We start from the raw sequence: 12,949 nt of genomic DNA, 5'->3' as shown, positions 1-12,949 counted from the left end.
CAGTGACTCTGCGGTAGATGCGGTCCTAAAACACCACCACAATGATGTGGTTACGTCGCTTCAGTTCTTTTTGAAGAAACTTCCACGACGCCCAACAAAAATACTCAGCCTTTGACCGCAAACTTTTAGCAGATTATGAGGCAGTGAAACACTACTGCTCTGATGTCGAGGGCCGACCTTTCCTCATCCTCAACGACCATAAACCAGTAGCAGATGCCATATGCAACTCTCCTCTCAACACCCCTCCCCCTCCCCCCAATGCTTTCAGTATTTCGATTTCATCTCTCAGTTCTCTACTGATGTCCGCCATATCAAAGTTGCCGAAAACATCATTGCAGATTTCCTTTCCCGCATTACCACCACCTCAACAGTCGTCAACCTGTCTGAGTTTGTGTCCCTACAGAACCAGGTTGAGGATACACGGCAACTTGTCAACAGCACCTCCACTTCGCTGTCTTTCACTACTCACTACATCAAAATTCACCGGTGTCGGAAAGGAAGTCTGATGTGACTTCTCCACCGGCACCCTCCGAGCCGCCCCCCCCCCCCCCCCCCATTCAGTGTTTGACAGACTACATTCTTTAGCAAAACCCAGAATTAATACATCGACACACTTCATGTCCGAACGATTCATGTCATGAGACACAACGTATGATTGTCAGACCTGGACTCGGCCTATGGTCACCATACAAACTAGATATCGAGAGCATCACGTATGAGTTCATCTATGGTGAAAACCCTGGCCTCTTCCCTGGGGAGCTGTTACAGCCTACCTCTCCCAACACACCCACCCTCCTTCCCGACATCATAAGCTGGATCTGAGTTCATTTTGCAAACATTTCCATGTCCCCCTGTCCAGCCATATCCCCCCCCCCCCCACTCCTATGTGCCTTCTGATCTACTTTCATGCAAGTTTGTTTTTCTCCACAACAGCACTGTCCGGGCCCCACTTGCCCTCCCATATTCAGGCCCTACGAGGTCATAAACTGTACCATTAACACGATGGACATCCAGGCTAATAATTTGCCACTCACTGTTTCTCTCCACTGCGTGAAACTGGGACACCTCAAACCAGCAACTTTCACATCTGACAACATTATGCGGCCTCTCAGCACTGAGGACCATTGCAGCCCTCACCCGAACATGAGCCTGCGTCACCAAAACTGTTCCTTGGGTTCTCGCCCTCTCTACCTCCTCCCCCCTACTGCCTCTAGTGGTTCTACAAACTGCTGTACCGCCCAAACGTGTGGAGGATGTCAATATCCTCATTAATGACAACCACATCTTCATCCTGCTGCAAGACAACTTGCCCCACCCAACCGGGGCCCAGTTCGTCAGTCAATTAACTGCTCCAGCATGGGGTTGACCACGTGCTTCTCTGAGCTACGTAACCTCCTTAGGGAGGGTTACAGTTCGAATGCTGCCAGCCGATCACATGGGGGACACAATCACTCCCGACACTGCTCCATCTTCACGGGCGGGCCAATGCCTCGTCCGCCCACATCACCTACAAAAGTTCCACATCGATCTCCCAGCGTGGTCCCTGCTGCAACAACCTCCGGAGATGGGCATCCCCATCAAATCACTGCCATCTCCCTCATCACCTACACCGCTGTACACGCCCCCATTCCACTGCGCTCAAACCGTACTCCGCACTGTGGGGCAGGGGGGCTGGGGTGCGGGGGAGGTCTGTGTGGCGTTGACAAGTACAAACTACGTATCTCCGAAACTGCAAGTTCTTTGACTCTGAACCTAACAGCCCATGCCATCTTGATTGTTCAGTTCGCTACATGATTTGTTGTAATGTGGACGTCTGTACGAAATATACTGAGTATTACAGAAATGAGAGTGTTTCCTTGGGCTACAACCCAACAGAAATCCCACCAATGTTTATAATATTTACAGTATTCCTTGTCCTTTTTTAATTTTGTCATGAATGTCCTGTCATAAGAAAGCCATTGAAATGTAGAACCTATTTTGAAGGGGCAAAGCTTAGGTAGAAACAATAAAATCCCCATTAAACAGGATAATTCACCTTTCTAAGCTGATGGAGCAACATTACTGAATCAATATAGGCATTGCCATTCACCAGTTTCAACAGGTTTTCTTTTAATTTGATATATTTTGGCGATTGATTTTATATAAATGTATATTTACAACAGAAGTGGCACAATAATTTTTTAAAAATACATGATGTAGAGTGTGCTATTTAATAGGAGGTCATCTACATTTTAAGCGGCTGCCATCCACTGGAAGTATCTGCAGAAATGGAAGAAACTGACTGTAGAGGTGAATAATAGATGTACTTTACTACAAAACTATAAGGAAAAAGTAAAAATATTATTTTTCAATTACCATATTAATTTTTAATTACCCAGAAAATGTAACGTAAGGAATGGTATTTCAACATCCCAAAAATTGCCAGGGAAATTTGAAATGATCTTGCAATAAGTTACTATTGTTATACTTTTATTCGATCAAAAAATTAAAATAAAAAAAAAATCTGTACAGAAGAAAATGTCTTACCAAGTAAATATACCTATGCTTTATTTGTAAATGATGAAATGATAACCTTTAATATCTGGCAATGAGTTAATGATTTTAATACTACTACATTGAATACTTTCTTGAATCACAGTCAAAAATTCTTTTGATCACAAATGAAGGTCATCCATCATGGAGTTGGTACAATGACACATTTTGTTCGTTCTACAGCACACAGAATTTCCAAACATGAAACTTATGATTGAATAAATGTACTCGGAAATGGTGATAAGTATCTCAACTTAATGAAAAAGTGTTCAAATTATTTCACACTCTGGTTCGAGCTGCCAGTGATGACAGTCGTGTGTGTGAGGTGTGCTTGCTTGTGTGAATGAAATTGTGTGTTTCGTTTCCTGAAGAAGGCTTTGGTCAAAAGCTAAATGCATGAGAGTCTTTTCGCTGTGCCTGTCTGCAACTCAATGTGTCATCTTTATGGTGATTAGCAATCTATTCTCTTCCTTATATTGTTGATATTCCAAACTGGAGTTTCCATTGTTTAATTTCAAATGATTTTTTACATGAAGGGTTTTTTGAGAATGTATCCAGTAGGGGCATGGAACGAATGCTACTGACTTGTGACACATCTCCTTGTAGTGGAAAAGCTTCGAGCCTTACAACAGCACAGTCATTTCTAGGAAGAAAACTGGATTCACAGCAGCAAGCTTACGGAAGTTTGTTGGAAATGTTATCAACATCTGTCAATCCTTTTCTTTTTTAAGAGGTACTAGTTATTTTTACCTCATTTTCAATTAAGGGGGATCAATGCCTCGAGAAAGCGCTGGTAAATAGACACAATAAAAAAACAGACAAACACACACATAAGTTTCAAGCTTTTGCAACCCAAGGTTGATCCATCAGGAAACAGGGAAGGAGAGGGAAAGACGGAAGGATGTGGGTTTTAAGAGAGAGGGTAAGGAGTCATTTCAGTCCCAGGAGCGGAAACACTTACCTTGGGTTGCGAAAGCTTGAAATTTGTGTGTGTGTGTGTGTTTGTCTGTTTTTTATTGTGTCTATCTACCAGCACTTTCTTGTTTGGTAAGTCACAGCATCTTTGTTTTTTATATATATTTTTCCCACGTGGAAGGTTTCCCGTTCTCTCTCTCTCTCTCTCTCTCTCTCTCTCTCTCTCATGAAAGCATTGGTATGTTGATAGACACACAAACACACACACAAAATTCAAGCTTTCGCAACCCACGGTTGCTTCATCAGGAAAGAGGGAAGGAGAGGGAAAGACGAAAGGATGTGGGTTTTAAGGGAGAGGGTAAGGAGTCATTCCAATCCCGGGAGCGGAAAGACTTACCTTAGGGGGACAAAAGGACAGGTATACACTCGCGCACACACACACATATCCATCCGCACATATACAGACACAAGCAGACATATGTAAAGACAAAGAGTTTGGGCAGCGGAAGTACAGAGGTAAAGAAGTTGTTGAATGACAGGTGAGGTCTGAGGATATATTGAAGGGCAAGTTCCCATCTCCGGAGTTCTGATAGGTTAGTGTTAGTGGCAAGTATCCAGATAACCCGGACGGTGTAACACTGTGCCAAGATGTGCTGGCCGTGCACCAAGGCATGTTTAGCCACAGGGCGATCCTCATTACCAACAAGCACTGTCTGCCTGTGTCCATTCATGCGAATGGACAGTTTGTTGCTGGTCATTCCCACATAGAAAGCTTCACAGTGTAGGCAGGTCAGTTGGTAAATCATGTGGGTGCTTTCACACGTGGCTCTGCCTTTGATCATGTACACCTACCGGGTTACAGGACTGGAGTATGTGGTGGTGGGAGGGTGCATGGGACAGGTTTTACACCAGGGGCGGTTACAAGGGTAGGAGCTAGAGGGTAGGGAAGATGGTTTGGGGATTTCATAGGGATGAACCAAGAGGTTACGAAGGTTAGGTGGACGGCGGAAAGACACTCTTGGTGGAGTGGGGAGGATTTCATGGAGGATGGATCTCATTTCAGGGCAGGATTTGAGGAAGTCGTATTCCTGCTGGAGAGCCACATTCAGAGTCTGATCCAGTCCCGGAAAGTATCCTGTCACAAGTGGGGCACTTTTGGGGTTCTTCTGTGGGAGGTATTGGGTTTGAGGAGATGAGGAACTGGCTCTAGTTATTTGCTTCTGTACCAGGTCGGGAGGGTAGTTGCGGGATGCGAAAGCTGTTTTCAGGTTGTTGGTGTAATGGTTCAGGGATTCCGGACTGGAGCAGATTTGTTTGCCATGAAGACCTAGGCTCTAGGGAAGGGACCGTTTGATATGGAATGGGTGGCAGCTGTCATAAACCACCTTCCCTACCCTCTGGCTCCTACCTTTGTAACCGCCCCAGGTGTAAAACCTGTCCCATGCACCCTCCCACCACCACCTACTCCTGTAACCCTGAAGGTGTACATGATCAAAGACAGAGCCACGTGTGAAAGCACCCACGTGATTTACCAACTGACCTGCCTACACTGTGAAGCTTTCTATGTGGGAATGACCAGCAACAAACTGTCCGTTTGCATGAATGGACACAAGCAGACAGTGTTTGTTGATAATGAGAATCGCCCTGTGGCAAAACATGCCTTGGTGCACGGCCAGCACATCTTGGCACAGGGTTACACCGTCCGGGTTATCTGGATACTTTCCACTGACACCAATCTATCAGAACTCCGGAGATGGGAACTTGCCCTTCAATATATTCTCTCTTCCTGTTACCCACCAGGCCTCAACCTCCGCTAATTTCAAGTTGCCGCCGCTCATACTTCACCTGTCATTCAACAACTTCTTTGCCTCTGTACTTCCGCCTTGACTGACATCTCTGCCCAAACTCTTTGTCTTTACATATGTCTGCTTGTGTCTGTATATGTGCGGATGGATATGTGTGTGTGTGCGCGAGTGTATACCTGTCCTTTTTTCCCCCTAAGGTAAGTCTTTCCGCTTCCGAGATTGGAATGACTCCTTACCCTCTCCCTTAAAACCCACATCCTTTCGTCTTTCCCTCTCCTTCCCTCTTTCTTGATGAAGCAATCGTGGGTTGCGAAAGCTTGAATTTTGTGTGTGTGTTTGTGTGTCTATCAACATACCAATGCTTTCGTTTGGTAAGTTACTTCATCTTTGTTTTTAGATATATTTTTCCCACGTGGAATGTTTGATTTATTAATTACTTTGCTCAATAGTGCACAGTACTATATGTGACGATTTAACTGGTCAGGGGTACAGGAATATATTGTTTTGGTGGAATATAAAAGGTGTCTCAAATCTTTATAGTTAAATTTACACACATGATACAGGGTCCTAAATGGTGCAGTTTGAGACAGGAAAGTAATGGTCAAACATGAATAAATATTTTTTAATTTACTTTTTTTTTTTTTTTTTTTTTTTTACTACCAGTTTTGGTATGTGTGTTCCAATGGGCATAAAACTCTCAACTGTCATAGTTGCCTGTTGTATAAGGAGACAGACAACTAGGATCCTATCAACCACTTCATCTTCTATTCCTATTGGGGTTTTATATGCCAGAATCCTAATGTAATCTCATGGTAAAAACAATTTGTTGGTCAAGTTTTCATTAATATTAATGTCAAATTGGGATATGGTACCATCATGTCAAAACTGCATCCTCTTGCAAACCTCAACTATTTTAACAGCACACTGTGGATGAGCACCAGGGAATTTACACAATGAACAAGTGGCAGCTAATAAGGTCTTATCAGTTGAGGTTTTAGCACTTCAGCCTGCAAGTTGACAAAATCAGTGGGGTTGATCTGAGACAAGTGTGCCCTAAGGATTCTCAAAACTTCAAGCAGGGCCATTTGTAGTAGGTGAGAACACCATCATGAGGTCTCATCTGTGAACAATAAAAACTGCAGGAAGTCTGGCACTACAGTAATGCACTGGATTATTGAGTGACAGAGCTGAGACTGTATTCAATATCATTTGGCTCCATCATTGTAAATGTTACTTTTGGTAAGGCTGTAGTTACTGGTTCCTTACAGTTCTCATTTTTGTTTCAAGATATCTTCATCAACGAGACACCCCCCCCCCCTTTTTTTTTTTTGCAGATCCCTTTCATTTTGTTGTTAGACAAATTTTAAATGGAACCTTTATCATTAAAGATATGTCCCCCTTCTACATTCTGGAGGCCTGGCTTGAAACCCTGAATCATATCCCCATTTCTTCACAAGTTTAATTCTTGCCCATCATGATCAGAGGGACCATCCACAGTTTTACCCCATTATTTGCTTTCCCTTGATCTCTAACAATATTGTCAATTAGTGTGCTAGAACTTCGAGTTAGGAAAACTGACTGTAGTCATAAGACTGTATGTAACAATCAAATTTTCTAGGTCTTGTCACTAGCGTGTTTTAGGCAACTTACATCAGATTCCTTGAGAAACATGGAGTCTCTTTCACAGGATGAACAAGAACTCCACTGACAAACTTTCTGGTGTTGTTTAGGAATTCGTCCAGAGTATTTTTGTATAAGAGACCTAAGGTCTCTGGCAGCTCATTAAAGAGTAAAAATGTAATTGTGATATATTCAGTTTGTACCTGGAGTCATCATTGTTTCTGTGAAACTACCCTTCACAACAGTGAAGAAGTCTATGATACACAATAACTAAAATGTACGATGCATACAACAGTAATGCAAGAGCTCCCAGACTCAAAAGTATTGTGAAGTGGTTGCCACAGGTGCGAGAACAGCTCAGCACAGCGTTGTCATGCTGTTGTTCTATCGCATTCAGTGAAGCCACACATGATGTGAATATTGGCCAACTCTTCATCAGCAAATCTAACCATAGTACTGATACGTATCACTGTTAATGCACAACTGCTGGACAACAAAACCCTACAAAGAACTGATCAGTACTGAATGCATGAACGAAAAATTCAGGGTTCAAATGGCTCTGAGCACTATGGGACTTAATTTCTGAGGTCATCAGTCCCCTAGAACTTAGATACTTAAACCTAACTAACCTAAGGACATCACACACATTCATGCCTGAGGCAGGATTCTAACCTGTGACCGTAGCAGTTGCGCGGTTCCAGACTGTAGCGCCTAGAACCGCTCGGCCACCCTGGCCGGATGGAAACTTATGGGCATTGAGGTAAGGAGGGCATTATTCATATCAACAGCAGGTACTATGGGTGAATAGAAACAAGACACACTGCCAGTACGGTTGACACCTTCAGTACTACCCACTATTTTTAGTGCAATACAGATAAAAAGCTAATTCGGGCAAGAACCAAAATAAAATTCAGTAACTCCCTTATACCAAAATACTCAGAAGGTATCCCTGAAGAACTTCTGAAAGTTTGTCAATTTAACTTAATTGGACAGGTAGAAAATCTACTCACCAAGTCACAACAGGAGAAAACACATAGAAAAGATATTGGAATAGGCAAGCATTTGGAGACAGTGGCTCCTTCTTATTGCAGAAGGGTTGAAGGGAAAGGAAGATGGATGAAGGGGAAAACCACATGTATGGGTTCACTGAGTGCGACAGAAGAGTGGCAAGACGACACTATGCTGAGCTGTTCTCGCACTGGTGGCAAGTAAATGGGGCGAGTTATGGAAATGTCCCTCAATCCAGTACGTCTCTGCTGACCAGATTTCTGGGTAACTTTGCCATGATTCTCCCCAGATCCTGAACCCCGCCAGTCCTTTTTCTTCATCCCTTTCCTTTCCCTTCAGCCAAAAGACAGACGAAACTAGCTCCAAAATCTTGCACATTTGATATCTTTTATGTACGTTTTGTCCTGCCCCACAAGGTGAGAATTTTTTTTCTCTATCCCATAAAATTATATTCTGAAAGTTTGTCAGTAGAGTTTTGGTTCACCATATATTTTTGCCTCCTTAGAGTCATCAGGCACATTTTGTATGGTGTTTTGGCAGATATTTTCAATTTCATTTTTGCAATGTGCAGCTGGAGTCAGACCATACAAATACTGCTCATTATGTTTTTCATGGGATGCTCAGTGTTGATGGAAAGCATCAATTTGTTTTCCGTTACAATCAAAATTATTTTTGAAGCATAGTTTTATGTGCCCATTCAATACACCACTCCACTCTAGTACAATATTTGTTTTATTGAAAGGTACTAACTGGGACAGTAAAATGTGAAGAATAGCCAGTCCTCTAACAGGAACTGAGCAGCACTGCTTTACCGTGGTAGCAGTCAGTGCGGGCCAGGTTGGTGCTGTCACTGAAGGAGTATTCTAGTTACTCCTTGTGTTTTACTGTCCCTGTTTATATGTATAGATAAAATAAGTATCACACACTAGAATTATTTGGGGACTGCTCTGTCAAATGCAATGTGAAATTCAAATTTAAAAATAATTTTGTTTGTGATGGGAAACAAACAGACACTTTCTGTCAATATTGGACAAAGCATGAGGGATGTGATGAGCAGTATCTGTTTGGGCTGACTCTTGCGCATATTGTAAAAATGAAATTGAAAATATCTTACAAAACGCTGGGGTAAATGTTCCTGATGACTCTCAGGAGGTGCACCCTCTAAATAAGGGTTGAACCAGAACTCCATCAAAATTTGAGTCTTTTTCAGGGATACTTTCTTAGTTTTTGCTACAATGGCTCAGTGCTCTCTGATGGGCTGTTACATGTAATAATGTAATTATGATTTATTTTGTAATTATGATTTACCCCAATTACCTTTGTTTCTATAAAAGTACCTTGACAACAGTTAACAAATCTGTAATATGGGATCACTAAATCGTACAACACGGAACACCTCTTCATAGATGCAACAGTGCTGTGACGTGGTTGGCGTTGCTGTGGAAACAGCCCAGTGTCATTGTGCTGCTCTTTCATTGTATTCACTGACACAACAAATAGTGTGTATATTGGCTAGCTTTTTGTCAGTGAGCCTATCTGCGCTGCATTTCTTAACAAACTTATTACTACCTTCACCTTTCATAGGTTTTCTTCAGTATGATGTCATTATGTTGTAATCACTTGTTATGTTTTGCCAAGATCAAAGCATGTATGATACTAAGTAGATCACAGTAAATGGACACTATAGAGCAAGTAGCCCACAAGTCTGTATAATTTACTGCACAGGTATCTAATATTCTTGTGGAATTTAGCATTTTTGGTTTTCCGAAACAGTTACCTACTTTTGTCTACAAAAACTGCTGAGAACATGTGAGACACATTTTTATTCTGTGATTTCACTGACCAATTGTCTAATGTAGCTCATCTATACAAGTGTACCCATAGTGTGTGGTTCATATTGAGTGAGTCACTTGTACAGTTCCTGGCACCATTAATATTACAAAAATTAAAATACTTTTTTCACATCAGTTGAGAAGCAGTTTATTCACTGAGTAATATAGCCTACTAAATGCATTTAATTCAATACGCACCCTCAGTGCGACCACACAGGTAAGAAGAAAGATGATGATGTAACAAGAGTATATTTCAAGGGCTTTATTTAGTATCATTATAAAGCTGCATCTTCTTTTAAAGAACCAGAAACCAGCCAAGGGTTTAAAAAAATCCAGACTTTTACTAAAAATCTTTCCTGAGCCTTTACTTTGCTTGATTTTATCTGTACATGAAGTGATTACTCTGCACTTTCCTAGGGCAGCAATTCACTATTAAAGCAATTGGGAAGGAAAGGAAAACAACCGAGACCACATTGTACAGTGCCTGTCTCACTGAACAGCCTGTCTGAGTAGTGTATGTCCTTTAGTTATCTTCAACCAGACAAACTTCCAAGTCACTACGTAGTTTGCCTACTTATTTTAGGGCACCTTACAGTTACCTTCAACCACTACTGTTCTCCTTATGGGTCCATTTCTTACAGAAGTTATCTGATGTAACATGTTGTCTATGTTATTTACTATGTAAATGATGATATAGTGCTCAAAATTTTATTTACTTTGATGAAATATTCTGTTGTGTGTAAGAAATTTGTGCTATTAATTTTATTTGAAGCACAGGCTCTAGTTACTAGTAAATACATGTGAAAATAAGCATGAACACAAAAGCAGGTTTCACATACCTTTCTCCCATTGGAACTGTTCAGCTGCTTTTCTTTCTCTCTCAGCTCTTCTTTCAAGTGCCTCTCTTCTTGCTTCCTCATCTTCCAGCAACGCTTTCCGGAATAGGTACCTTTGCCAGAATAATATGTGGGACACCTATGATATAGACATTACTTTTATCAGAGGCTGCAGAGTGACATTTTCTATAAGAAACAAATTAATGTAAGAAGAACTGAGAGAATTTAACAAAACTGAATGATTTGCTACAAAAAACGACAGCACTTACTTAACAAGAATCGTACAGAAGTGCCAGAAGGACAATATGCATGACATACCTGTTCTGGAACAAGTTTTGTGTACTGCTGATGCAAATCTGGACTTGCTGCCATCAACTTAGAAAGTCGCTCTGTAGTTAACTGATCTTCAATAATTTCCAACCAAGCTTCATATTGCTGAGTATATTTCTCATCAGGATCAGTAAGAAAAGTGTTGGGGTCAAGAATTATGGAATGCAATTTAGCCTGAAAATTTTACATTGTATATCAGAAGAGTGTGTCAATTACATGTCCTGTATTTGATAAATAAAATGTACTCATTATGAAAAAATAATCTATGAATAAAATGACAAGGTATTTTCAAAATTCAGCATTATACAAGCTTCAACCATTTAAATCCACTGTGTGTCTAAATATATTCACATAATACAGCAAAATCGACTTGTAAACATGAACCTGGAAATAAGACTAGTCACAGGAAGAAAAAACAAGTTGAATACACTCATAATCAGCTGTAATTTCAACTGCCTTCATGTTCTTCATTGACATATTCTACCAATATTTTTTCCTGCTCTACTGTGGTTCACCACCTGGTCTCATCACTACACACACACACACACACACACACACACACACACACACACCTCAACTCAACTACTGACTCAAAAACATCAGTACTATCTCTCCATTCCTCCTTCCAATGAAAACTAGTTTAACATATGACCAGAAAGGCAAAAGCGGAAAGAAAACTCATCTGCAAGAAACACACAGCAATCACCCCAACTTCAAAGACAATATTATCAACAAACAGAACAGAACCTGACTTTACTTTTGTACAATTTAGAAGCTGACTTTATTTTTGTACAATTTGCTGTCAACAAACACAATGAACACATTTACAAGTACAACATTTTTTTGAGGAGCCGTGTTGTCTTTCTCATAAATGGTTCAATGGGTATTACAAATTCAGTATCTAAAATAACATTTCACAATGAAAAGACATATGACTACAAGAAGTCCCCAAAATAGAGTGCTCCAAGCAGTACTGTATTGTACAATAGAATTCTACCTGGCCTGTTCCATAAGGGAAACTTCCCAAGGTCAGAAACTACAGGAAATACTTACTGCCCATGTAGGAAATCCTACTTCTTAGCTGCCTATAGTAAGGTCAGCTGAACTGAAATTGACAGGAAAATCAACTCTAGAGCTTCCTGGATTCTGTGACTCAGACAAACTTGAAGTGCATCAACTACTCCAGAACCTCCCTTAAACAACTAGTGCGAGTAAGACCAAGACTGTGATAAATTCAGGGGCAGCCGGTCTCCATCAACAGTTTTCAGGAGAGAATACACACAAAAGTGGCTAATTACTTTGCAGAGAAAAATAACTTAAAATTCTAAAGGATGTTACAATTTGATTTACAAGCAAATGCAGCACTTGTATTGGTATGGTCATAGCACCATAACAATAAAGATTTCACAACATGCACCTGTTAGCGGCCAAAAGGTAGCCATCTTGACAGGTTTCTTTGTGGGCTACTCACCAACGAATACAGCAGACAACATGGTAAGCAAATGTCTACAACCTCTCAGACTAGCTTTGAATACATAACAAGTTGTATACAAACTAAATGACTGTTAAATGATGGTACTGAATGGAGACTTCTTGTGTTGATCCCACACTCTGAGACTGGGAAACACTCATGCTGAGCCAAGGCTGCTGTCAGCATAGTTAGCAGCAATACACTGCAGAACTTATGGATTCAAAGAAAGATTAGTGGAGGTGGATGATCAAATAGGATACATCAAGGTTATCAGAAGGGTGGCAAAAAATGGAAACCAACTAGATACATCAGGACATGTGTTTTATTACAGAGGAACAGAGCAGGGAGGAAATTTAGATATAAATTTCACTATAAATAAAAGAATTAAAAATATTGCGGATACTGAATAAATCTCAGACAGATTAGCAAGACTTGTGTTAAAAAAGAAACTGAAAAATATTCAATGGAAATAATTCAAACCCACACACCAAAATGCTTACACTTTGATTGAGACATAGAAGAACTCTGCAAAGAGTTGCAGAAGTTGTTTAGTAACACCAAATTTCTTCTCGAAAATAATAAATCTGCCAAAAGGAGTCA

At 40.8% G+C, this 12,949-nt stretch overlaps 1 protein-coding gene across 1 annotated transcript in view; it reads right to left on the bottom strand.

Annotated features, from left to right (window-relative positions):
- Nucleotides 1–12,949, bottom strand: part of LOC126092555 (BSD domain-containing protein 1-like) — an 89,937-nt gene that overhangs the window by 22,178 nt on the left and 54,810 nt on the right. The window contains exons 6-7 of the mRNA XM_049908214.1: nucleotides 10,867–11,052; nucleotides 10,552–10,687 (exon numbers count right to left, since the gene is read on the bottom strand). Coding sequence (XP_049764171.1) covers nucleotides 10,552–10,687; nucleotides 10,867–11,052 — 322 coding nt within the window. The remainder of the gene's footprint in view (nucleotides 1–10,551; nucleotides 10,688–10,866; nucleotides 11,053–12,949) is intronic.

The sequence above is a fragment of the Schistocerca cancellata genome, chromosome 7, assembly GCF_023864275.1.
Source record: "Schistocerca cancellata isolate TAMUIC-IGC-003103 chromosome 7, iqSchCanc2.1, whole genome shotgun sequence".
NCBI lineage: Eukaryota > Metazoa > Arthropoda > Insecta > Orthoptera > Acrididae > Schistocerca > Schistocerca cancellata.
Note: the sequence above shows the minus strand (reverse complement) of the source record. Positions and strands in the feature narration are given on the sequence as shown.